At 39.5% G+C, this 25,729-nt stretch overlaps 1 protein-coding gene across 1 annotated transcript in view; it reads right to left on the reverse strand.

The window, feature by feature from the left end:
- The window catches only part of snap91a (synaptosome associated protein 91a), a 71,308-nt gene that overhangs the window by 18,390 nt on the left and 27,189 nt on the right, over positions 1-25,729 (reverse strand). The window contains exons 2-14 of the mRNA XM_074682738.1: positions 19,566-19,708; positions 13,577-13,652; positions 11,279-11,381; positions 10,736-10,829; positions 10,340-10,451; positions 8,862-8,968; positions 8,723-8,764; positions 3,623-3,684; positions 2,594-2,602; positions 1,973-1,985; positions 1,607-1,773; positions 1,399-1,484; positions 130-144 (exon numbers count right to left, since the gene is read on the reverse strand). Of these exons, the coding sequence (XP_074538839.1) occupies positions 130-144; positions 1,399-1,484; positions 1,607-1,773; positions 1,973-1,985; positions 2,594-2,602; positions 3,623-3,684; positions 8,723-8,764; positions 8,862-8,968; positions 10,340-10,451; positions 10,736-10,829; positions 11,279-11,381; positions 13,577-13,652; positions 19,566-19,708 (1,029 nt within the window). The remainder of the gene's footprint in view (positions 1-129; positions 145-1,398; positions 1,485-1,606; positions 1,774-1,972; positions 1,986-2,593; positions 2,603-3,622; positions 3,685-8,722; positions 8,765-8,861; positions 8,969-10,339; positions 10,452-10,735; positions 10,830-11,278; positions 11,382-13,576; positions 13,653-19,565; positions 19,709-25,729) is intronic.

The following is a 25,729-nucleotide window of genomic DNA, read 5'->3' on the forward strand; positions in this document are numbered from 1 at the left end:
TGAAAACAGCTAGACAAGTAGTCAATAAGAAGTTCAGATGGAGAGCCAAGTTGGATAGTGGAAAATGAGGAGCCTGAAGGCATTTTTCAGACTCAGTCTGCAGCAGTGTGTGGATGACAGAATACTCACCCTCAGCCAAGAGGTCTGCAATTGACAGACAAAGAGAAAGACACAGGTGAGAAAGAAAAACACAAGCAGAGAGGAAACATTTTTCTCTTGTTTTGGAGAGTTCTACTACTTTTATTCAGTTTTCTTCCCCACACTCCCTTAATACTCCCAACAAGGCGTGTTCAGTGTTTAGTAAAAAGGCTCATATGATCGAACCCTGCGTCAGTATTGTTGTGGAGTTGTGTTATCGGTCAGTAGCGCCCAAGCTCAAGATAAAAAGCTAAACAAATGAATGAATGAATGAGTAACTTTACTTCGTTCATGTAGATAACAAGTTAAACAGTGAGTAATAGAAATACATGGTAATCAGAAAATATGAAAACAGAATGAGACAATCACTAATGTAGTTTCTCAGTTTAGATGAGCGAAAAGGTCCTCCTTGATGTCCCAAGAGTGAGGCTCAAAACAAGAAGGGACAGAGCTTTTGCGGTGGCTGCGCCTAAACTTTAGAACAGTCTGCCTTTTAATGCCAGGGCTGCACAGACTACTAACACCTTTTAATCAATTCTTAAGAATCATCTTTTTGCATTGGCTTTTAAAACAGGTTAGGCGAGACATCCAACTTATTATTTACTTTTATTTGTCTTAAAATGTGCTATATAAATAAAGTCTGCTCCATAGTTTAACGCTATGAACAGTGATGCAGAAACTTTTTAATGTTGTATGTGCATTTCTAACCTTTAGGTTTGCATTTTCCCTTAGACTATAACCTCCCTCTCTATCATGAAACATTTTCTAAATGTTTTTTTGGCAGCAAATTCATCTTCCATTGCTAGAACAGTTGAGCTATTTTGTGCTCCAGCAAGTCACAAAATTTCAGAGCTTTGGATTGAAACAAGAAGTCATTTGTGTGTGCCTGAAAATCAATGTTGTGGATAAATCTGATTGCTCTTTTTTTGCAGAATGAAGAGTGGTTAAAGGGGGTGGATCTGAGCAAACAGCCAGGCAGTGCTCATGGGAATTGTAGTATTACTTTACAAAAAGCCTTTTGAGAGACTACAATTAGGAAGACATATTCAAAATTCAAGTTAAATCCACCAGATCTTGGTTGGTTGTCAGGTGTTCATGTTAAGCCCTGATCATCTTCTTATTTATCATCGTGAATTAAAACAGCTACTCATGTAGTGTAACTGGTCAATCAAAGGGGATAAGAAGGAGAAAAACAAAAAGTAGTGAGGTATCCCACGTTTTGTAAAAGAGCTGTAACTACCAAAGAAAAAAAGTTCTCACCTCCCCATCCAGAAGTTGTTGGAGCAGCCCCGGCTGATGAGGAGGACATGGGGTCCAAGTCCAACAAGAAGCCGTCATCGAGTGCACTAAACAGAGAAAAACAGAGGGGGTGTGTTGACTGCAGGAATCTGTTTCTGTTGTAGTATTGATGCCCTGTTATTGATGCAAATCAGTTAAACACTTAATTCTGTCGCTGAGCGGCTCTTACTTGCTCGCAGCGATGGTGGCAGTGGGGGCCGGTGCTGTGGGTGTGACAGAGGGTGGAGGAGGTTTGGCAGGAGGCCCAGGGCGTGCTGGGGGCCCGCTGCCGGTGTGAGGAGGAGGTCTTGCCGGCGCAGCAGAAGCAGCCGGCGTGCTGTTGTTGGCTGTCACCTCCTGCTGTGGAGAGGGACCCAAGTGAACAGCGTAACCAACAGAGTTACGTAAGCTGCTGTGATTCAGCAGCTTCACAATGAATCAATACCTGAACACAGCAGCAACAATACATTTAAATACACATCAATAACTGCTCAGACATTTAAAAGTGCTGTATCTTATGACTGCTACAGAAAAAATATTTAAAGAAAAAGCTCACCTTAGTTGGAGACCTGCAAAAACAGTAAAAGCACATGAGTTAAAGAGTTTAATGATGCTCAGCAGCTGACATCAAGTTTGGAAACAAAATGACAGCTTAAATATCACTTTGATGATTTCAGGCAGGCGGTGTTTAAAAGTAAAAACTCCATTAATTAAATATCTGAATTAATGGATCCATGCTTCACTGCTGAGTAACAGCATCTTGGCCCTCGCCCCACTTTAGCAAAGCTTTCTGTTCCAACATTACCATCAAAGAGTAAGAGATAATTGTTTCTGAGTGATACACAGGCCAAGCTTTGGTAAAGTTTATCTCAGAGTTAGAGGGCAAAAAGATGTTAGTAAGGATGTCTGCTCAACTCTGTTGTTGTCATTGTTGTCATGTCAACAACGGTTGATCCTCTGTTAGGTCACAAACATGAGCATAATGTTTACCAGAAATAACAAACAGTGTTTTCATATAGAGCTGCATCGTAGACAAAAGAACAGTCAACAATAAAACAAATGTGAGATGATTGTTCGGATGTCAGCTCTTTTAAACTGCAGAAAACCTAACTGAAAAAGTAAAAAGTAATGCATCAACAAAAAAGATGGGAAAATGATTTTGTCATTGACTACTTACTTATCCTCTCTGAGTTGAGTAGAGACAGAGGAAAAACATGTTAAAGAAACAGCAGAAATAAACAGGCCTCACAGTAAAAGGTGTAAGACTGTAAAATCACCACGTTAACTCAGCTGCATGTTAGACGGTTACATTATCCTGAGCCAGAGAACCAGCACGTAGCTTTAGGCCTTCTACACACGTAGTCAGGTATTTTCAAACTCAAATATCCTCCCTTCGTTTGGGGCAAATCTGCCTGTGAGTGCGGTTTGAAGCATGCCAAACCCATATTTGGCAGTGTTTTTCAGACATAACACCCGTGAACCCCCGTTATTCAGCTGTGACGTTTGAGAACTAAAAGCTCTGTTTTCTGGTGTTTACACAAAACCATGAATCAGGAGTTTTGCAAAATTTTCACTTTGGCCAAAGTTTTTAGAAAACATTGTTTTCAGTGACATAAAACTGTGGTTTTGTGTGGATGGCAGGCCTAAACGTACAAAAATATATGCCAAATACCCAACTATGTGTGGACATGGCCTATATCACCACAAAAACAACCTAATGAAGGAGGATAGGACCAAACTAAAAAAACTCAAAACTAATCAAGTGTTTTTGCCACATTTCAAGGAAATATTACAACAGTTAATGTTTGTGTCATTCAATTGACAAGTCCAGAAAAATGTCACTATTTCAGATATCAGAAGCCAAAAACAAGGCATGGGCTGATTGCAATGAGTAAAACAAATCTGTCAAAAGAATTAAAAAAAAAAAAAAATACAACACCAAAAAAAAACCCATTGGTTTCTTGAAAAGGGTACTGTCCCAATTCAAGACACTGAAAAAGTTTTTTTTTTTTTTTAAATCTTTGACTGGCAGGTATTTTTTAACATTCCAAACAATTAGGGTAATATTTTGACTTGTAATTTTATGAAATTTGATATTTTTTATAAAAACACTCATTTAGTTTTGATTCATCTGCAGTGTGCTTAAGTTATAGTTCTGTGTCAATAAACAGAGAAAAAAAAAACCTCTGTCTATTAAACCACTTACGGTTTCTTCCCCTCCAGCGTGTTCAGATGGGTCTCCAGGGACTCCAGAAGGCTCTCTGGGGCCTGGGAGAGAATGATAAAGTCAGGACACGTTACAGAGGTCAGGGGTGGTCAGAGAGGCTGACAGTACTGTTATACTACGTGACAGAAATGCTGAACAGGTTTGCTCTGAATCCCAAATGTTCCTTTATGTCCTCTAGTTTATACTTTGTGTAAACTGACAGATAGATTAAGTGATCCAGGCTGCCGTGCTCTACTGGTCCAGGTGTGTCGTTCTCAATTGATGCATTGATGATCATCTTCTTTGAGTCGTTTTTCATTTTAATCTGATCAAAATTGATTCAGTAAGATTGAGTCTTGTTTGAGCCACGCTGGATTCATTTTAAACTTCATCTGAGCTTGATGCTATTTTTAGCATACATTCTGCCTCTTGGCAAAAAATACATGTGACTGTGATTTTTACTTTTTCTGCCAACCAGATGTTACATAAAGACTGTTTGCAGTTCTAAACGTGCAGCATCGCTGTTAACAGTAAAAAGAGATCACCATGTCAACATTTAAAGCCTTACCTCATATTTACCTTTAACCCCTTAATGCCTGAATTAATTGATAGTTATGAAAATAGATTGTTTTGTATTCTTGCATTTTATAAAGATGTTAAATTAAGTGGAGATTATGAATGTGAGTATAGGACACACAATGGTTATAATTAAGTTAAATATAGACATGAGAAGTTCATCCCCTGACCAATATACTGTGACATAGTGTATCTGATATGATCTTTGGTCTGTGTAGAAAATGAATCAATAGGTAATAATGAGATACAAAGATCATTTCAGCTGCATCAAGACCTGACAGGGTAGGTCGCAAATTTGCAACAACAGGCATCAAGGGGTTAAAATATTGCAAAACCAAATATTCACCTGACATAAACACCTGTTTTTCACTTGTTGAACTGACTTCAAGCTCCAAAACACATCAACTTTTTCTTAATGGATGTCACCTTAATAAACCTCCTTTAAAATGTTCCTGGTATCAACATCTTTTGAGCAGCAACACAATGTGTCTTTCAGTTAGTTCTTTCAAAACATTTAAGTCCTGAACGTTCACATTCAATACTTTCTAAGGCTCTGCTTCGTTTACCTACATTATGCTTTGATCTAATCATATTTTATGTTGGAATCTCATCAAGTCTAAACCATTTTACTCAGACATGAAACAGATCAAAGTACTAAAAACCATTTGTGAACAACTAAATCAGGAATAAATTCACTAGCAGTTGTTAGTACAACAACTATTTTACCATTAGTTATCATAAAGTAGAGCTCAAAGGAGGGGAGGAACAGTTTTAAGTCAATAGAAAACCCGGAAATATTTTAAAAACAAATGAAAAATAAAATACAACAAACAAACAAAAAAACAGGAACATCTTTACATTAAAAGTGAAACAATATGCCAATCAGCCAATATGCAAAGCTGCATGCAAAACCATTCAAGATAAGACATTATCATCTCATTCTCATGCAGGAACAGGGACTGTTAGAGAGCAAGGGGTCTTATTGAAGTAGTGAAACATTTATTTGGCTAGCTATCTAGTTAGTAAGCTTGTTAGTTAGTTAGTTAATTGGCAATTTAGTTAAAAAATGATTAAGGTGAAGACATAGCTTATCTCCCAATCTATTTCCTGGATCAGTTTGTCCAACATCCGCTCAGTCTATTAGCCATACAGGTTAGAACAACAAGCCAAAAGGCCATTTCTTTTTTGTCTTGGCACTGACATAGAGGGGTGGACAATTTATCATCCAGACTCTTTAGACCTTGTCCTATCCACCAAGAACAATGGCGACAGTTAAAGAGACAAAGGACAGACACAAGGACTCTATTACAGAAAATCTCTCTCTGGTAAAGTATCTGTTCTCATCACAGGACGACAATGCTGAAGAATCCCCATGAGGCCACAACAGGCCTCCAGGTATACGCTTTCATTGAAATCACTGAAGACTGTCTCCTACATCAGCTCCCAGAATTCAGCGTGCTAGAGTTCATTACTGCTCTCATCAACATAAAGAATCAGACGGTGCTGTAACTCAGTCCTGATTGTGCCAACATAATTCTTCCTGTAAGGTATAAAAGAGAAGTTGGCAGCCAAAACAGAGATTAATCCACTCTAGTCCAGGGGATGGGGAGATTGATGTAGTTTGCTCTGTAGGACATATTCATCAGGTTTTATCACCCATGCAGAGTCTCGTTTTAAAGACAGTAGGCTTTGAATATGCACACTGAGGATTGATGATGGCCTCCTGCTAACTGAAGGCAGAGCGATGCTCGACACTGCTGCATATCTGCTGAAGAGAAACTGTCAGCATTTGTCAAATAAAGAAATGACAGACCTGTTCTTTTATTAATTAACTGTTTATAGTTAACAATACGGAGCGAGCTGAGGGACACTTTGTACAGTGACAGTGGAGTCAGTCCAATCAACACATTAGCTTTCATTGTTAAAGGTATTTTTGTGGAACATTTGGCTCTGAGGCAGGTTAAAAACAGCAGCGTTCCCGAAAAGACGTACAGAGCAGCCTGTTTTCAACAGAAAGAAATAATTCTATCACCAAAGTAGCAGACCGGTCTGAGACTCCACAGGCAGTCCATGAAAATATTAAATGCTCTCACGACAAATTAAAATTTAAGAAGCTTTTCAGTGACTCTGTTGGGGCTGTTGCATCTGTTATTATTATGCCCCGAAGAAAATCATTGAGAGAAGGGGGAGGATGGGGAGGAAAACATGTTGGACTCAAGGAAAGCGGATGTGTGGGCAAAATTCAACACACGCCCCGGTGAGTACTAAGACCGATTTTAACATTTTGGAAAGATTGTGCAGAAGCTACAGCTTGGGGTTATCGATTCACCTTTAACTGGGAGTGAGCTTTTTTTCACCTCTCTACAGAGCGAGATATCTATAATCACCCTCAGCTCTGGTGTCTGCTGAACCACTGCCTGAGTTTTCTCCAAATATTCACCACTTCTTATTTTATCCCAGCACATCCAGTCAAGTGTGGTAGAGGGGAAAACTCTTTATCCTAGTAATTAAGGATGCACAGATACAACTTTTAAAAGTCCTGAGGCTTACTGATAGCTTAGCTTTAGTATCAGGGGATGCAGACACTGTCTGATCAATCCAATGCCAGTATTCATTTTACAGTCTCTACTCACTGATATTAAATGTGCTATGAGGAGGATCTGTTTTAATTGGACTGCAGCGCCACCTTATGGCCCAGAGTCTCACGCACACAGTCGTGAAGACGTCACTTTTAACAAGACGTATGTTTATTTTGGAATTAAAAAGAGGTCGGATCCGAACAAATTTTCTTTATTCAAGACAACTTTTTACTGGGATAACGAGGTGAGGTATTTATCAACAGTTTGTGATGTTTAATGTCAGTAAATCCTGGTTTTGTCCTGCCAGTCATCTACCAAGCAGAGCTAACGTAACCTTACTCTTCATTTTATTGATAAACTCTCAAGTTTGAACAGACCACTGCAGAATAACTGATGACTGTGGGTTGGCATCAACATTAGCACAAACAGTTCAGCCCCTGTGTTATCGAGTGAAACAGCCCGAGCTAAAGGCTAATTAGCCTTTAGCTCAGGATGCTCTTTTGTCCTTTTTCTGTCAGACAGTTAGGCTCCAGTGTCCACCATCACTACAAAATTAATCACAGAAATTGTTTTCAGCAGAGAACTAAACTTTGACAGCCTGCGTGGTGTTCTTATAGAGACCTTGACGTGCGGTAAATCAGTCTGGTCCTGCTTGACCCAATTGGAAAGCTAAGAAGTAGCATCAGTCTATATTGGTGCTGATAATCTTAAAGGGTGGATTACATTCAGGCATATATCTAGAAGAGAGACTTTTTCAAGATCATTTAAACTCCTCACAGCCCCTGTAAGACTAGAGAGGGACTTGCATTTTTCTAACTTGACTTAAATGAATACGACCAACAGATCTGCCAACTGTCTGGTAACAGCCACCAATATCCAGTCTAAATTTTTCAGTCTGAATCTGGACCAATACTCGATACCTGGATAAGAATGGTGCATCCCTACCGCTGATCTTCCAGCTCTCCAAGCCTGTCCCTTGACATGAGTCCATTAAGTTAACTCTGTCTGAGTTATGTTTCATACCATCAACCCTCTTGGGATTTGTATTTAATTCAATTAGCACATACGCATGCTTTTCATGCAAGTCATCCATCCCCATACTGCAGTGTCTGAAAAGACAGACTGAGCAACAGAGGCTCCACAACAGATCAGAGTTTACAAAGCTCAGTATTGTTCAGGGAGAACAGGAGGAATTAGCTGTCTTATCCTCTGAATCAATTATTGGTCAGGAATCATGAATCAGAGAGGCATCAGAGGCTCTTGATCTGTTGTTCAGACTCTGCAGCACAGCTCAAAGATAATAATCTTCTGTTTCTAAAGTAAATCTGTTCAGCTCAGAGTTTCAGCGGTGTAGTAACAGCCACCTAGTCAGCAGTAATGATCAGCATATCACAGCCTAACCAGTCGCCTCATCAAGTCACATCATCCTGCTTCATCACAGCACTGATGTCAGTATGCTGTATGTGCACCGGCTGCTGTGCAGTGTGCCTCAGTTCAGAGAGTCTGAATGTTGACCTTTCCTAAGCTTTTTGCTCCCCAAAGCTAGCTCTGTGCACTACTCACTACTCACACTCTCAGCCTGAATGATCAATCTGCATCTCTGGAAGTGAAAACACACAGGGGGGCACAGGGGCTGTCAATCAGCACAGAAACACAGCTCATCGGAGAGGTGCACAAAGGTTACAGTGCCTCCTGTTTACAGTGGAGTGTGGCTGTCTGTGGAAGTCTGGTTATTATCCAAGAGGAGCAGTTATGGTGATCACAGCAGGAGAAAAGATCAGGTTAGCTTTAGACATTCATCACACGTGCGGTACAGTTACAAAAAGAACACATCACACACATGCTCGGTTAATAAAACACAACACATCAATCACAACAAATACATAATATAAAAAATAAACTGAGAACGTAGATTGAGGTGAGGAAAAGTTCTTGTCAGTCTTACCTGAGTGAGTTCAGGTATGTCATTTTTGTCAATTCCCACTTGCTGTTAAAAAAATAAATAAATAATAAGTAAAAGAAAAAAGAATCACACGGCAGATTGAGATAAAGATAAAGATCCTTTTCATGAGATAATTTCAAACCTCTGCTATTTTGAAGAATTCTGAAACTCGGGTCATCCGTGTCAGGAATCTTTTGTAGATCTCCAGCCCGTCTTTACACTGGCTTCTCTTCATCTGGAAAAATTTTTCTGGACAAAGAGACAAAATAAAACATGATTTTTTTTATACCACTAGAGCTTGGTGTCAGATTCATTTCAGTTCAGGGGCCAGATACAGCAACCTTTGATCTCAAGGAAGTCGGACCACTGAAATCAGAGCAAAATAACCTCAAATACAGACAAACTTAATGAACTATTTTTTTACAAAACATCATGGAAAACATGACATTTCTTTAGAAAAGCAAATGCAACATCAACAATTTTCAACTTATCATTAATACATGTGGAGTACATTTTACACTGCGAATCTACAAAGGTATATAACTTTTAGTCACGGGTATCTAGAACTTAACAACAACATATTTTGCTTGGTCGAAACAACTTGTTAAGATTGAGAAATTATTTAGAATTATCTTCATTTCAACATCTGTGTCATAATCCTGACCACCTGACTTGACACAACCTACCATAAAGTGGGTCTCTATTAAGGTTGTTGATTTATCTAACCTTTACTTAACCAGATAAAAGGCCCATTGAGATCAAGATCTCTTTTACAAGGGCAACCTGGCCAAGAGGTCAGCAACAAACACAATTTTAAAAAACAAATTGAATGGTGGAAGTATACAATAAGTTAGAAAACACAAACTTTGTGAGTACAAGGTGTTTTGCAATTAAGTGCAGTAACTTTACCATAAAACTCCCTGCTTATGTAAATATATGAAAATCAACCAGAAGGCCTCTTTCAAACTGAGCACCAAATAACAAAAAAACAAAAAAAACAAAAACAAACTAACAAAAAAAAAAGAATAACACTGAAGCTGCTCTTGTCTTTAATATCTACAATCTGCAACCTCATCTCACAGGCCAGATTGGACCCTCTGGCAGGCTGTGTGTTTGACACCCCTGCAGTAGAGTCTTTCAGATGTTTTTAGTGTCTACACAGATGGGAAATGGATAAAGACAAACATTTTGTCTGGAAATATTTCATTCTTGTCTGTCTGAAGCTTAAACCAAATGCTCTTTTTTTAAACACCCTGTCATGCATTGTTCTATTACTGCAAACACTTAAACACCATGTCTGCAGACAAATAAAACATTTCAGCATATAGCGGAAGGTATTTGAAAACAGAGCTATGGATTTTTAACCCAGTTAATTTGTTCCTCTCATCAGGATTGTGGTAAGAAAAAGGCCAAGGCTGCTCAGTGGAACCACCAGGCTTAGCGTGTTGGAGGTATTTTGAGTACAACAATCACACTGATGGTTTGGGTTTTTACAGCACGGCTGAAAAGAAGTGAAGTAAAAATAAATAATAACATCAGCCTCATCTTTAAAGATATTCCAGCTAAGTTCATTGATTGCATAATCAATGAGGATATAAAAGGAAAGGAGAAATCCATTACCTAGGAGGTTAATGATGCCATCATTGTAGCAGGCGTACAACTTGATAAGATCTTTGAAGAGCAGGAGGAAGCAGGCGTTTATCACTCCGTTGTTCAACTCCTGTGGATGAACCTACAGACAGAAATTGAAGCAGGTAGAGCGTGAGCCACATAATGAATTTTACATTTTTGAACACTTGTGAATATAAAGGTATAAATGAACATCACTGACACGTGTTGTGTTTCTGATACTGAAAGTTTTCTCACATGTTTGAAAGGAGTTGTATGAGACGTCTCCATACATGCTCTCAGCAGTGTTTCACCCTGTATGAAACTTTATCACAGCTCTCTTCATCCCTATATAAATCTAGCTCCCTTGAAAAGTGACTTTGTGTCCTATTATCAAATGTGTCTCACATCAAAATCCAGCAGCGCGTCGATCTGGCTCTGCAGGGTTGGCATCCCTTTCAACAGCTTCTCCACTGACATGGTCCTCATCGCTCCATCAGCTCTGAGACGAAGGAAAAAATAGAGTCAACCAGCAGCTCTCAGATACAAACCCTGAGATCCACACGCTGTCTGTCAACAGAAGACTACCCGTCTGTACCGGTGACACATAAAGTATTCACTGGTGTGTCTGATCTATACTCTGCAGTCTACACTTTTATTCCTCGCTCATGCAGTCAGAGGAGCTGTGTGTCTGCCAGCTCAACAGAGCTGTCCACTCTGTGAGAATGAGTAATAACCCACTCTGTATTCATGTCTGCTCTCTGTACAACAAGTAAAGCCACGCACTTGGCCAAAAGCCTGGCTGGAGGTAGCAGAGTTCATGGGGAGTCCTGTGGGTTCTGCTTTTCAAAAGAAAACTGAATAACAAAACATTCTCATAAGAATAAAACTCAGTAATGTTTCTGAAATAGCTACAGAGCAAGGCGCTGTCATGAGGAATGAAAAAAGTACCCTTTCTTGACTCGGCCAAAGTCAAAAGACATCTGTCTGTAGGCAAAGGCCTTCTCGTTCAGATAGCGGCTGTAGCGTCTGATGAACGTGGACATATCGTAGCCTGAGGGACACACAGAGTAAAGACACATGTTCAGTCTCAAATGTCAACAAAGTGCAGGATATTTATAGACTGCTGAGAGTCACAGAGAGGCAAAAAGAGCAGAGAAAAGTTATTCCAAATTATTCATCATTGTTGATCTCGGTTTTAAAAAGTAACACTTCCTGGAACAATTTTAACTTTTGATGGTTATTCAGTTGGATGAGGAGAATAAAATCACTCTCTCTGAGGAAAAAGTCTGAACCAGGAGCGATTAGCCTCAACATGATTGTAATTATGTCTATTTCTCAGTTTGGCTCAGGGCTGCAATAGGATCCAGCTCTCTGCATTGATTCTGACTTTATCATCCTGACAGATTTCATACCAACGTCTGCTAAATTACCAAACTGTAACATGATTTTGAGTTTGATAAGGAAAAGTTAAACAATCAGACCTCTTTACATGTGTTTGGACTTTATTATTCAATCATGTGATATGTGGAAGCTTTGCAACATAAAATAAATCCTTCTTGGCTCTTTGTATTGAATAGAAACATTATTTTTTTCATCTTTAAAACTTAAAATTAGGGTAAAAAAACTGTGGGGGAACAGAGCAGGCTGCTGGAGGCTACATTAAGTTCTCTATGGAAACTAACTCAGCTGAGTTGAAATAGCTTTGTCAAAAGTAAAAGAAATGCAGCTTCTAGAAATTTCAATAATTAAAATTAGAAGATCAGTTTCACACAAAAACTGGTATTTTTCTTGTTTTCCAGATAATGTTAAGGTTGTTTCATGCCCCCAGTCTCCAGTCTCATACTTAGCAGATAGTTGGAATGGATGTAAGGGATAATGCCTGACAAGGTGTCCATTGTCAAAAATGAATGTACACCCTACAGCCAATCAGAATCGAGTATTCACCCAGACCATGGCATAAGGTGATAATATCCTATGAACTCAGCTGTATGTACTCGTAGATAACGCGGTAAGGGCCAGGGGGCAGAGCGATGGGCAGACCTTGGTGTTTAAGGCCCGCCTCTCCAACACATCATGAACATGTTAGTAATTCCTTTTGAGTTAACCTCACCATTTCATCAAGTCCCCCCAAGATCTTGGACTAATTTTAATACAGACTGTTTAGATCAGTTTACAAACAGAGTCAGGGATTTCTACAACATGTGAAAATGCAAAGGTTTGTGAATCTGCACACATTTAGTATAAAAAAAAGAGATAGTGAGCAGGCCTCTGTTTAAGGACAAATGTCTTTAAAGTTCAAAGAAGAGGTGCTTCTGTGCCTCTGGTACCCCTGTGGCAGCTTCACTTAATTAACAGATAAAAAAATCTCTACTTTTCATGACGTGATTGTTTAGAAAACCCTTATTCCAGCCTCTGTCTGAAAAACTGTGTTTCAGCTCTTTAATGCTCCTTGTTCCACAAAACCCCCTTCACTCTGATTGGCCAGCACTCTGGAGGCCAGTCAGAAGCAGAGTAGATCTTGTGAAGATCCCATGCTATTCATAGTATGGATGGTTTATAGACAGATTCAGGGATTTCCACAACATATGGACATGTAGAGGTTTGAAAAGATGTGTGTTTAGTTTGAACATCCAGCATTGTGACTTTCAGAATATCCCCTCTTTAAAAATATGCTGGTTCAATCAGTATAAATCATAGCATCAAACACTTATAAAAAAGCAAGATCTCCTAAAAGATTAATGATGGATGAAAAGTGAAAGTTTAGGTTTTCTCTTTGGAATCAATTCTTGTACTGTTGGCTCATATTTAGATGACAAGTCAATTTTTTTTATATATGACTCAGATTATACAGTCCTTCAGGTGCCTTTTCAGTGTAGACGTCATAAACTCTGCAGATAGTATAGTCACCCTTATAGATAAAATAACCATGACAACAGACTGAGAAGCCTCTGATTATCACCATGGGGGGGCTGCATTAATCTCCATGGAGACGGGTTTAATTGAGGGGAGCAGGGATCAGTGGGGCTGAAGGACGAGCAGAGTAAAGGTCGGGTTAGTCTGAACTGAACATTCAGGCTTGTTTTCATGTCACACATGCTGCTAACGATAATCTTTTCATGTTTTCAATGTGAAGCACCAAGAATAAAAGGGTATGAGAGAATTGTTTGGGTGAAGATCAGAATAAAATGTTAGACTGATGTTGGTAGGAATGAAAGCACCGTCAGGAGAGACTGAGAGGAAACCCACCGTGGGAGCCAGTTTTGTCCAGGAAGTTGCTGAGGTTGAAGAGAGTGTTTCGAGATGCCAGGAACTGCATGAATCTCTGTGGAAGAAACAAGAACAGAGTTTGTTTCCTTCCTGGTAAAAAACCTCAAATACTATAAACTGTCTCTGGATATAAATATTATAAGCTTTACTTTAGGCCAGATATAGACATTTGTGATGGAAAATCAGTGTAGGGTTAAGTATCTGAGACAGTCAGTCATTAACATGGAAACATTTTCAGTGCCTTAACTTGATGCACAAGTTAAGAAAACTAAACTAAGCAGAATTCATACAGTATGTATCAATTCATAAACAACCATAGATTACACCTCACAGTTATGAATAACTGGAATATTCCAGTAGTGATGGCTTATACTGATTTCCAAACAGATGGCTCCTTCTAAAATATAAGAAAGCAGAGCTTGTTTAAAGTTCACACCTTTCTCAAAGAGGCTGTTCAACAAACCTGTGAAACTGACTGTAGCTGAAGGTTTCTATACTAGTCTTTATCTTTCAACACAAACTCAGAGTTACAGGAGCAACGCAGCAGCAGCCGTGAGCAGGAGGGTGTGAACATTAATCAGACACAGGCACAGAAAGAGGAAACATAGCATTAGAAAGACATCAGGCATCCTCTGCAGAGAGCAAGCTTACTCCAGTGACACACATGGACATAAAAATACCCCCCACACACACTTATATACACACAAACACACACACACCGCTGATGCTTATTCAGTGGCTCCATTTACACAAAGTGGAGCACAATAACATGCCGGATGGTTCAGAATGAAAACACCTCCCTGGAGAAATCGTGAGCTACACATAACCTCGCCTCCTCCTCCTCTTCTCCTCCTCTCTCTTCAGTACTCTCTTCATCATCATCAGCTGCTCTACAACAGCAAAGTGCAGCTAAAAATAAACAAGTACCAAGATACGTATAGTAAACACTGTGTTGTGCCTCGTCAAACATGATTTTTAAGACTCAAAACATTTGCTGGTGCTCTCCTTTGAGCTTTGAGTCTGTATCACAGAGCACAAACATACGGGGATGTAACAGGAGGGTTTATTTTCTATGTTTCAGAGCACTGTCTCATTTTAGAGCACACACTTCTGGCTCTGTCTCCTTTGTGTGCTCTGAGTCTGCACTTTAGTGTAAACTTGTGCCTTTTGTTGTGCTTTGAAACAGCATCTGTTTATCTCTGAGCTGTCCCTTGTTGCCCACTCATTGCCTTTATCTCTCTACAGCTGTGAGGGCATGTATGGGGTCAGGAGGTCAGGAGGAGGAGGCACAGGGTCAGTCCCTTTGCTTATTCCATGCCTGCTGTTGTAGCAAATACTTTCAGCCATGAAGTAAAAATTGAAAGGAGGACATAGTGTACAGAGGACCCTGAAAGGAAGCGATGTGCATTGCATAAAAGGTTAATAACCATGCAAAGACATCCAGATAACATTTTACTATCAGCATGCATTTAAAACCAAGATAATCTAATCCTTGTTTGTGTTTCCACAGCTTTAACGCTGTGTTCAGTGTTTTTCTCTCACTTCAGGACAGTAAAACAAGCCCTACCACAGTAATAATGTACTGTGACATATTATTTTTTGTGTTAGTAAATACCCAGGTCCATTCCAACAGGCAAAGGGAACAACATGTATCTTATTTCTGTAGTAAATCCAGCAGCAGGGTTAATATAAGTCGTAATTACACTCTTTTGTTTTGGTCTCTGGCCCCCAGGGTGTTATTATGTGCATCTGTAGCTGCTAAATGCTCCACAAGCAGCCACAAACTGTCACGTGCTAAATGAGGGAGAAAGGTCGAGGTTGTGTCAAAAACGTGGCCAAAAACCGCTGCCCGCTGGGTTAGAGCGATATAATGAGCTGTAAAGCCAAACGTGGTGAACAAAAACCACAAAGCTCTCTGAAACCCCATTAAACACCTAATTCTGCTCTAATTCTGATGGAGTTGTGTTATTTTTTAACGGACAATGCAAAAAACTCAAGAATTGTACAGCATCTTACTTATAGCAGCCAGTGCAGGCTAAAACTAAGGAATATCTACCAGTTTAAACTGAGCTGACAGTTGCCCCCCCCTGCCCCCTCAGCTTTGGAGTAAACAGAATCATAAATAACAGAATGACAGGTGACAGACATTGCTTTCAATGTCTTCAAGAGTATAGGGGATGAAGCTGGACACTGCCCAATGGATGAGCTTGCTGAATTTTAAAATGTGGCTGCTTGAACAATAAGACCTCAAAGGATTTCTGGAGTCTGGGTAACATTTTAACATTTAAAGATTTCCTGTGTCCGACTGGCAAATGAAGACATCATCACGTCCCCTGTCCACCAGCGACAGAGCCAGTTTCCTCCTGAAGTATCAGCTGACATGCAGGTCCAGGGCCAGCTATGACAGAAATAACATGGAAACATCTGAGGACACTGAACCTGAGCCTGCTCCAATTCAGGGTACAACAGGAGTTTCTATTATGAACTCAAAACTGACTACTGACGCACACCTTCCAAATGTGGACCAAGAAGAATTCTGTTGCTCAGAAAAAAAAAACAGCCAATCAACACGTACTGAGGAAAGGAATGTCTTGCAGATCATCTGGAAAGCCCAACACCAGAATATAAAAGAAGCTGCTTCTGCCTTGGAGGAGGGTTTTTAAGGTCTTTAGAGGTCTTCAGAGGTTCTTTCAAGGGTGTGTAGAGGTTTTACTGAAGGTCTTTAGGGGTCTTTAGAGGTTAAGGGGACCTAGGGGGCTCACTTTGTTCGTGACAGCTTGTTTTGAATAAAGTTTTTTTGGATTCAGACTGACTAAACTCCTTGGCCGATTGGACTCCACGTCTTCTTCCTCAATGATCTAAGGCCAAATTTGCACTGAGACTGAGATTCTTCTTTTGTGTTTCCAAAAGCCACCCGTGTCCATGAGGACGGCGTGAAAAAGATCTGTGTTCATAAGACTCAAAGAAGTGGAGTGGTGCCAGTAGTTGGCGATATGGATACATGTGTGTATATATGCTACTCGGAAATCAGCATTCATTGTTGTGGTTGTTCTTTCTTTTTCTGCCGTTTTATTGTGTGAGACGGTTGGCTAGAGGTAGAGGTAGAAGTTTTTAAGGTCTTTAGAGGTCTTTAGAGACTGGAATGGCTAAACTGGAAGTTGTTGGTTTCACGCTTGGCTCTGTGTTTATACCGGGCTGGATGGAGGAGTGTTTTGAAAACTCTCCACTTTGGAGAGCGTTTTCAAAAGTTTCCGTTTTTGGACAAAACGCAAAGCGCTCTCATCCATGCGCAAGGCCAAAACGCAACAAAATGTTATCAGATTTAACCGTTTTGGTGCCGTGTAAATGCGGCCTTAGATCAAGGTATTAGAAATTCAGTTTTGAAGCATTTAGGCAGAGGAAATAGGGGCCCATCCCGACAAGGCCTGCAGGAGGCTCGAAGCACCAGAAAAATTTACTACAATAAAAACTTGAGCACTTTAATGTGTTTCTGTGTCCCTTCTGTTTTGGAACATTTGTAATCTCACTGACTGCAAAACAAATCTACCAACAGGTAGAATTAAAGTAGCCTGAACCTGAACCTAAACTGGGAGGGATTGAGGACTTGGGTGATTTTTTTCCCCACAAGTGATGACAGTAATGCTCACATTCTGTTGACACACTGTAAAGCACAGGCATGCTTGCTTATATATCAAGACTGAGAGATGGGATATCTTTGGAAGGGGGCGGCATCCCTTTAAATCAGACCCTACTTCAAGGAGAGCAGCGGGTTTCTATCTTATGTTAATTGAAACCTCAGTGTGGAGCATAAAGCTTTGCATAATGAGGTTAAAGAACACTGATATCACACCTGCTGTTTTCCTTACAGCATTCATGTATTAATCAACAGTCACTGGTGACCACAGCAGCCCTCAAGTTTATATTTCCAGCTGTGCAGCCCCACTGTGATTGTGCTTTAACAGGTCTATTCAGGTTTATTAAAAGCATGTTTATAGAATCCTGAAACTTGCACTGTGTGTAGGCCCTGGAGACAGCCGGACGTGCAGTGCATTGGCGGAAAACCTGCCTCGTAATGACCCTTCCTAAAATTCAACATGGAATATTTCATGTCTTCTACAATAGGGGACTCCTACCAAACACAGTTTGTTTTATTTTGACCTTTACATAGCATAATTGTTGCACATTCTCTAAGTAAGATCAGATATGAAACTGGAAATAATCTCTATCCCCACCAGGGTCAGGCCACCTTTTCCACGACTCGTGCCACTTTAAAATACACTCATGTCCAAAGTGCCAAGACTTAGTTCAGTCATAAAACCATTGACAGTCAATGGGAAAGTCTCCTTAAATGGTTTTTCATGCTTGACTTTGCTGTGGAAAATGGTGTAACTTCCTTATAGAAAGACACAGTACAGAAAGTTTTGAATGTGCTACTTTGTTTTGCACACTTTGCTAACAATGTTTTTGTGTTTGGTCTCAAAAAGACCCACTTGAGGTCCTACATACCACACTTTCACAGCTAAGGGTGCATATCGCCCGATCTTTAGCCATCTCTGTCAATAGATCTATACTGCCTTGTCAAGCTATGTTGGAAAGAATGGCTGGAACTTGGTTTGTTTGCCTTGATAACACTGCTAAATGGATGCGATTGCGAGCTAACAGACTTACATCTCAAAAAATGTGTGGTGACGCACTTGCAAGACACATTCATGCACTTGAAACGTCATCATTTAAATTTAATATTCAACAATATTTGTTTTATTGTTACGTAAGAGCGTTTGATTTCTTGTTAAGCTTTAAATATAACACAACCCAATAGTATTATTATCTATCTTATTTATTTATTTTGTCCTCTGCCTCATAGTAATTATTCTTTGCGTGCCAACATAAGTAGCTTCAAGTGCCAGATATGGCACCTGTGCCCTAGGTTGCCTACCCCTGCTTTACACTCAACATCACTCAATAAACTGACAAAACATCAACAGTGTTTAGGCACATCTATACTCCAGAATTCAATCTGCTGCAGTTTATATAAAAGCAGTTATATGTGTCACAGTCCATGGTCCTTTGCAGATAGTAGACACAGCCACATCTTTCTTTCTCAGTTCTCCCCTATTGGATTTCTCATTGATGCCCAGCTTTCTCAGCAACAACATGTCTCATTTAACACTTCGATCTGATTGGTCAAAACCCCATGGGACATCAATTCTGAGTAGCAACATGGACAACCTGGTTACCATATCAGATCCATGGAAAGGAGTTCCTGCATGTTTCATCTCTGCTAGCATGAAAAGGGTAAACATCATGGCAGCACCATCAGTTTCCATTAGCAAGCTAATCTCAGTCAATCTGCAAGCTAAACAACACAGAGGATATTTGAATCTTAGATCCTGTCCTGCAGAGCTGGCAAGTGCATTATCTGCTGATTAGCACAGAGACACATAAATCATAGGGACTCAGGGATAATAACAGTGGAGTTAAAAAGTGACTTTTGCCTCATTTACTTTAAAGAAGTGTCAGCTTCAAGTCTCTATGAAGAAAGTGTGCTAAATCAGTCAACACTCAACATAAATATTTTTGCAGATGCCCTGTTCCCATTTTTGCTTAACCCTTCAAAGAAAAGTTGTAGGTCTGTATGGATCAGTTCCTGTGGATGGAGTATTAGCTATTAAACCATGGAGACTTTAAAAGCTACATCAATTAATCTGTTGGAATCAGTATTTTCTTGTCAAAGCAGGTTGCTGTACTCTGATTTACATGACCACCTGTTTCAGTGTACATTATCCCCTAGTTATACCATTTCTAGCATGTGAGGGATGCAACCACACCTGAGCAGCCAACTGATCAGCTGTGGTACACACCATGCTCAAAGGAGGAAATACCTCCCTCATCCCCTAACCTTTAATCCTGCAGCTGCCAGCTTCAGTAGGTAGTCACTGTAAACACTCGCTGTCTGTTTTAAACTCACCTCATTACCATGCACCATGAGGTGGTGTGTAGTGATCAGGGCTTTGAAAACCACCACCCAGCTGGCGTTGCCGGCCCTCTCCATCAGCGTGTCTGCCATCTGCGGGACGTTCACATTGGTCTCCTGGGTGGCCTGGATCAGGACTGAGGAAACAGGAAAACCAGGAGGTCACATGACAGAGATAGGGTAGAGACACACGGCACAGGTACAGCATGTTCTGAACACCTTCAATTTAATAACACTGAAACAATCTACAGCAGAGGCGTAAAAGAGGGAGACGGATGGGTGAGAAATGATGAACAGCGGTCTGCTCTGCTGCATGTCACAGCTGCATTCATAATTTCCAATTAAACTCATTGCCTGAACAGTTTTTCATCACATATGCTAATTCAATGAGATACTTCACAAGTTCAGTGTTAATCAGCATGTTTCAAAACTTTTACAAAAGTAGTGATTTATTTTCAGTCCTATCAGAAGACTTTAACACATGTAAAGGAACTCCTAATTGAGTTTGTTTGTATTTTTGAATAAAAGCATGTGTTAAAAGCGTGTTGATAGGGGTCATTTATCAGTGTAGCTTGTTTGTCATACCTAACCGGTTTGGTAGTGTCTATTAAGCAAGCAGGAGTGTCATCTGTTCAAGCAAGAGGAGCTAGTTGTTACCTATTAAAATGCCCCCAGAGACCACCATTTACAATCTTCATGAAATGCATTTAGATGAGTGCTTCACATTATGTCTCCACTGCCTGATATGAGTCAGAGCTCTGTTCATTTCTGCTGCAAGTCATTAGTGTACGAGCACAGTCACAGGGAGAGAGGAGGATCCACAGAGGAGGGTTGGAGTGAAACCAACAAGGAAAGATGGATTTACAAATGAGGGTTGAAACCTCTCTGAACAAAACCAGTAAACAGTGCAGAGAGACGGGGTGTTAACTGTATTTGAGATAAAATATCTAAATATCATCACAATAAATCTCTTTTATCAGCATAGAAGAAAAAGACGGTTCCTTGTAAAATAAAGTTTTATGGCTCATTAAACAAACTGCTCAGCTCAAGTCACCTTGGTCTTCATGTTACAAATTTACAGTCTCATCTTGTTAGATAATTTCAACGTCCTTTATCACACTGTGATGCTTTTATCTCCTTTAGAAGAGGAAAACAATGTCATGCTCCACAAACATGAAGGTTTTACTTCAGCTCGCTAAAGCTTGTTAGCTCCTGTAAGATCTTTTTTTTTAGGTTGCTAACTGGGACTTTACTTTGCTACTATTTACTTTTGATTCAGTGCTGCATTTAGTGTTGTTTTGCCCCAGTGAGCAGTCGTTTTCATTGAAAACTACACCACATAGTAAAGGTTTTCTGTCAGGGGCCAAACTGAAACAGTAGGCAGTTAGCTAGAGAACATAAGGGAGCATTTACTAGCAGCTCAGAGGCTATTTTCCTCACAAGTTTGTGCTAACGCCAAAAGAGTAGAAATGGGTGGAGAAGTATCAGACTAACATTTGCTGGGGAGCAACAGAAACCATAGAAAGATCAATCTAACCAGGTGATAATGCTACATGCTACATAGCTAAAGGCTAACCTAAATACTATATCTTGTAATAGGAAATGATTTAAGAAATCATAAATAAATACCATTTATTCACCCCTAACAACAAATAGTTAACATATTTTTTTAAGTGTGCACAAACACCTGTTATATTCTGAAAAAAGTGATGCTAAATACCTACCAAAGTAGAATGACTCAGCTGTTTTTGCTAACTTTATTTCCTGTTGTTAACATTCAAGTTAATAAAGAGTATATCAAAAGACACAGCTCAACAAACTTTAGGAGTCATGTACCATGAGATACATCAACAGGTCAGTTTACATAGAGAATAATCTACCAATAGCATATAGCTTAGCTTGCTAACACCCAACTAATAAGACTAATCCTTAGTTGTGTTTCCTTCCCCCTGTTTATCAGTGTCTGTCACAGAAAGGGTTACCTTCAGTCCAGATACGTGTTTAGAGTCAGATCAGAGAGCTGTCCTCCTTACCTCAGGGCATATCTCAAAGATTGTGTGAGGAACGAGACCAGTGTGTAGGAAAATGATGGACAGGCAGAGTGAGGAACTTGACCAGCATCATTTTAAAAGCATTGATTCAGCTGAGCAGGGCAGGAGCAGAGCAGCTCTTATTGAGTCCAGTGATTCATTAATAGTGTCATATCCATTTCTGCACATTTACTGCCAGCAGATTGAGAGGCAGATGAGAGCTGTGTATTGACTTTTCTTCCTTGCTATGTGTATAAACCAGTATATTTTTCACATAGAAAGGCCCTCACATGGAGAAGTCCAGAAACAATGTGGGGTTATGAGACTAATCAGCTTCACTTTAAAACAAATATTTTGAACAAACTGTGTAAACTTTAGGTTCTCAAGTACAAATTGAAAATTATAGCAAAGTATTATGTTTATAATAGCTTCTCTCTCTCTCTCTCTCTCTCTCTCTCTCTCTCTCTCTCTCTCCACACACACACACACACACACACACACACACACACACACACACACACACACACACATATATATATATATATATATATATATATATATATATATATATATATATATATATATATATATATATATATATATATATATATATATAAAAACCATTGAACAATAGAAAAAATAAACACAGCCAGTCAACATTTTGAGTCTAGGGTTTTATAGACCCAAGACCAAGTGCTCATCACAGTCAGCCACAGTCTCTGATCTAACCTTTGTCAGCCACAACAAATTGTTTAGTTGCTAAAAAACCAAAGGCCCAGGATACATTAATTAAGATGGTTTTAGCCAATCAGGAACCCTAGATCTGCCCTAAGTACCAACTAAACATAGTGTAGCAGTAGTCTGCAAGGAACTTCTTAAACAAGTATCTTTAAACCCAAGTCAGATTGATGATGGTCAAAAGAGTGAAAGACACTCCATCAAAATTTACCTCAGTCTATAAAAAATAAATGAATAATACAACTTTTACATATTTTGTGCAATAACATTTTTCAAAGATACAGAATGTATTGGCTTAAAAGTTGCAGTTAAAGCCAATAGCTCAAATTAGCTCGAACAGAATTAACAACAATAAATTCAGTAAGGAATTCAGTTCCTTAAAATCGACCTAAGCCACATCGACTAACTGCAGCTCAGGACAAACAGCAGCCATCCACTTACCTAAATTTACTATGTTTGATCAAAGACTGCTGCAGTTTGGGCTAGACAAGCAACCATATATTTTGTGACAAAAACATTGTGACAGTGAGTGTGTGATAGTGTGCTTAAATTGGTGGATTATGCATCTGGTAGGAAAACTATTTGTGTTTTCTTTCCATAACTTTGTTTTTTTTTACATTACTGTGGTCATAAGCCAGGAGGTTTCTTTCCTTCAGTCATATTTTAGGATTTTTCTTGACTTTACAGGACAGTTGGAGAAAGACAGGAAAGTTGGGGAGCAGAGATTGTGGGAGGGCTTTTTTATTTCTCTGCACCAAGATCAATCGAAGATGAGTGTTGAATACTGAATCTACCAGATCTGTTGAAATTCTTGTGAGTCAGTGAGCTTTAGGGGATACCATCTCTTTCAAAGACTAGTTAAATATTGACCAAGCTTTAAAAGCAAAATTAATTCAAATAAAAAAAGGCTCATGAAATCCCACTGCTTTGTGTTTTTGCTCCAACAAGCACCACAGCTCTTTTATAAATGACAGAGCCCTGTTGCCTTGTCTTCTTGCCTCAGAGAAACATCATTAGCACAGGTTCATGTTGCCTGTTTCCATTTCCATGAATGAGTTAAATATAGCTTACAGTAAATGAAGCTTCAGAAGTGAAAGCATGAATAATCATGAAAAAATGCTTTTAAGGTCACTTTGCTTTCATGGTCAGACCTGCTCACGCTTTGCTTCCTCTGTCATGCTTTCATCATGCAACAATGAATGCTCTGCACGTCCCCTTTTGTGAAATGGCAGATACACACACACAGACACACACAGACATGCACACATTCAGATAGAGGGACGGATAATCCTTGCAGGGGTGATGACTCAGCAGCCTGCATCATCCTACGCCTTTCATCTCTCTCTGCCTCTGTCTCCATCTCCGTCTGTCTCACTCTCTGCCTGTCTCGCTCTGAATTTCCTACAGTGAGAGGCAGCGCCAGTCAGAAGACCGACTGCCATGTGTGAAAGGAGTACAGCGGGGGGAACTCATGTACTGAGATGACAGATGTGTTTTGTGTTGCCAAATGACCGCTACAGTGAAACTGTCACTCAAACTGCAACTCCACACGAGAGGTCTTCATTTCAGCATTTATGAAGCCTGTTTAGCAATGTTTGCTATCATTTCCTGCAATAAACACAGCAAGTAGGGGGATATACTCATCATAACCTTCATTATCAAAATTGATGAATTCATATTGTTGAGCAACAAATTAAAAAAAAAAAAAAAAAAATTGTTTTGAAAGAGAGCTGCATAAAATCTTGAGAAATATGTGAATATGCACAAGAAATAAAGATAAGGTAAAACACAAAGAGAGGAGGAGGCAGAGTCTCTGCTCTGATTGAAATGCTGAACAATAATTCTGCAGGAACTCCTGACACACCATCCAACACACACACACACACACCTTTCTTCTCAATTATTCATACATGTGAGCGTGAGTAAGAGGCAGTAATGGAGAATGCAGAGAAGCTTGATATGCAGCTCTTGTCAAGCATCAGTATTTAAGCACACAAACAGCCAACTGAACAGTTTTTGCAGGGGGAAACATTTCACATTCTGTCTAACAGCAAATTTAAGACCAGGCATGGAGGGTTTGCATGTGATGTCACAGCCAGCAGAAGTGACAGAGGGAGACGAGCGGTGGCATTGGCTTGAACACAATCTAAACTTAAAAACAACATCAAAAAACAGAGAAAAGCTGTTGTGCAACTGATTGAACAAACAAGTTTGAAAAGCAGTCGAAGCTATCTTTTGACAGGCAACCGAAAGACAAAGACAAGAGAAACTGATTGATTGATGCATTTACAGAAACAATCCAGGCAGTGATGGATTTGTGGTTCCCCTTTTGTGTCAGTCAGCGTTAATTACCTTCACCAAGGAGGTTATGTTTTTGGGAGAGTTTTCTCTGTAAACAACATAACTAAAAAATTAACAAACGGATCTTGATGAAATTTTCAGGAAATCTTGAAAATGGGATAAGGAAGAAGTGATTAAATTTTGGAGGTAATCCAGACCCAGAATTTTTTTAAAGGATTCTTTATAACTTTGATATAGGGCCATTTCCACCATATGTGTATATAGCTCCACCATAAATGGTCGGTTTGCTTTGCAAAACACTCTAAGACAAGTCACCAATGATTTCTGACAGATGTCAAAGTACGATCCAGATCCTGGCAATATTCTGGATACTAAGATCCAGAATATGAAATATGTACTGATCATCATAATTTTCAACACTGTAAGGTAACAAATTATCGTACAAACCTGCAACTAACACCAAATTGTAGCAGACAGTCTGCTGAAAGGGAGTATAACATTAAAGCAGGACTAAAGTGTTGGTGACAATCACAAAATGCTTGGTGGTGGTCTGTGCTCTCTGAGTGCTTTTCTAGTTTATACTGTACTTTTGGGTAAAATTGTTCCTTAAATCACAAGAGCTCTAAATGTAAGCTATATTTTTCATTAATGAAACAATTTTTGTCTTCATTTGTGCTTGACATGATTTGTAAACTGACTTAAACTGAGGCTAACCAAGTTTTCCAAATAAGGGGGAACTCAAGCACAAAGCAGTTGTAGATGTATTGTATTAAGTATTTGATAATAACTATACTTAAATGTAGTCTGGGAGGCTATGTGTCTGTTAATTATACAATCTAAGTTATATACTAAAAGTACAAATAGATAATAGGTATTCAGGCTTTGCATTGTGTGTTTTCCTGGCGTTAATATCAAGTACATATAAATGTCAAGGTACGGTCACTGGCCACATGTCAATGTTCTTTGGTAGCTTTTACAAATCAATGTTGAGTCCAACTGGTCTTAGGCCCCGTTTACATGACAACGTTACATCTGAAAACACTAAAACACAGTGAAAAAAAATCCACGTTAACACTGAAACGCCGAGGA

Source organism: Halichoeres trimaculatus, unplaced genomic scaffold (genome assembly GCF_033239565.1).
Source record: "Halichoeres trimaculatus isolate MK-OKI-2021-1 unplaced genomic scaffold, fHalTri1.1 fHalTri1_scaffold_12, whole genome shotgun sequence".
NCBI classification, from domain to species: Eukaryota; Metazoa; Chordata; class Actinopteri; order Labriformes; family Labridae; genus Halichoeres; species Halichoeres trimaculatus.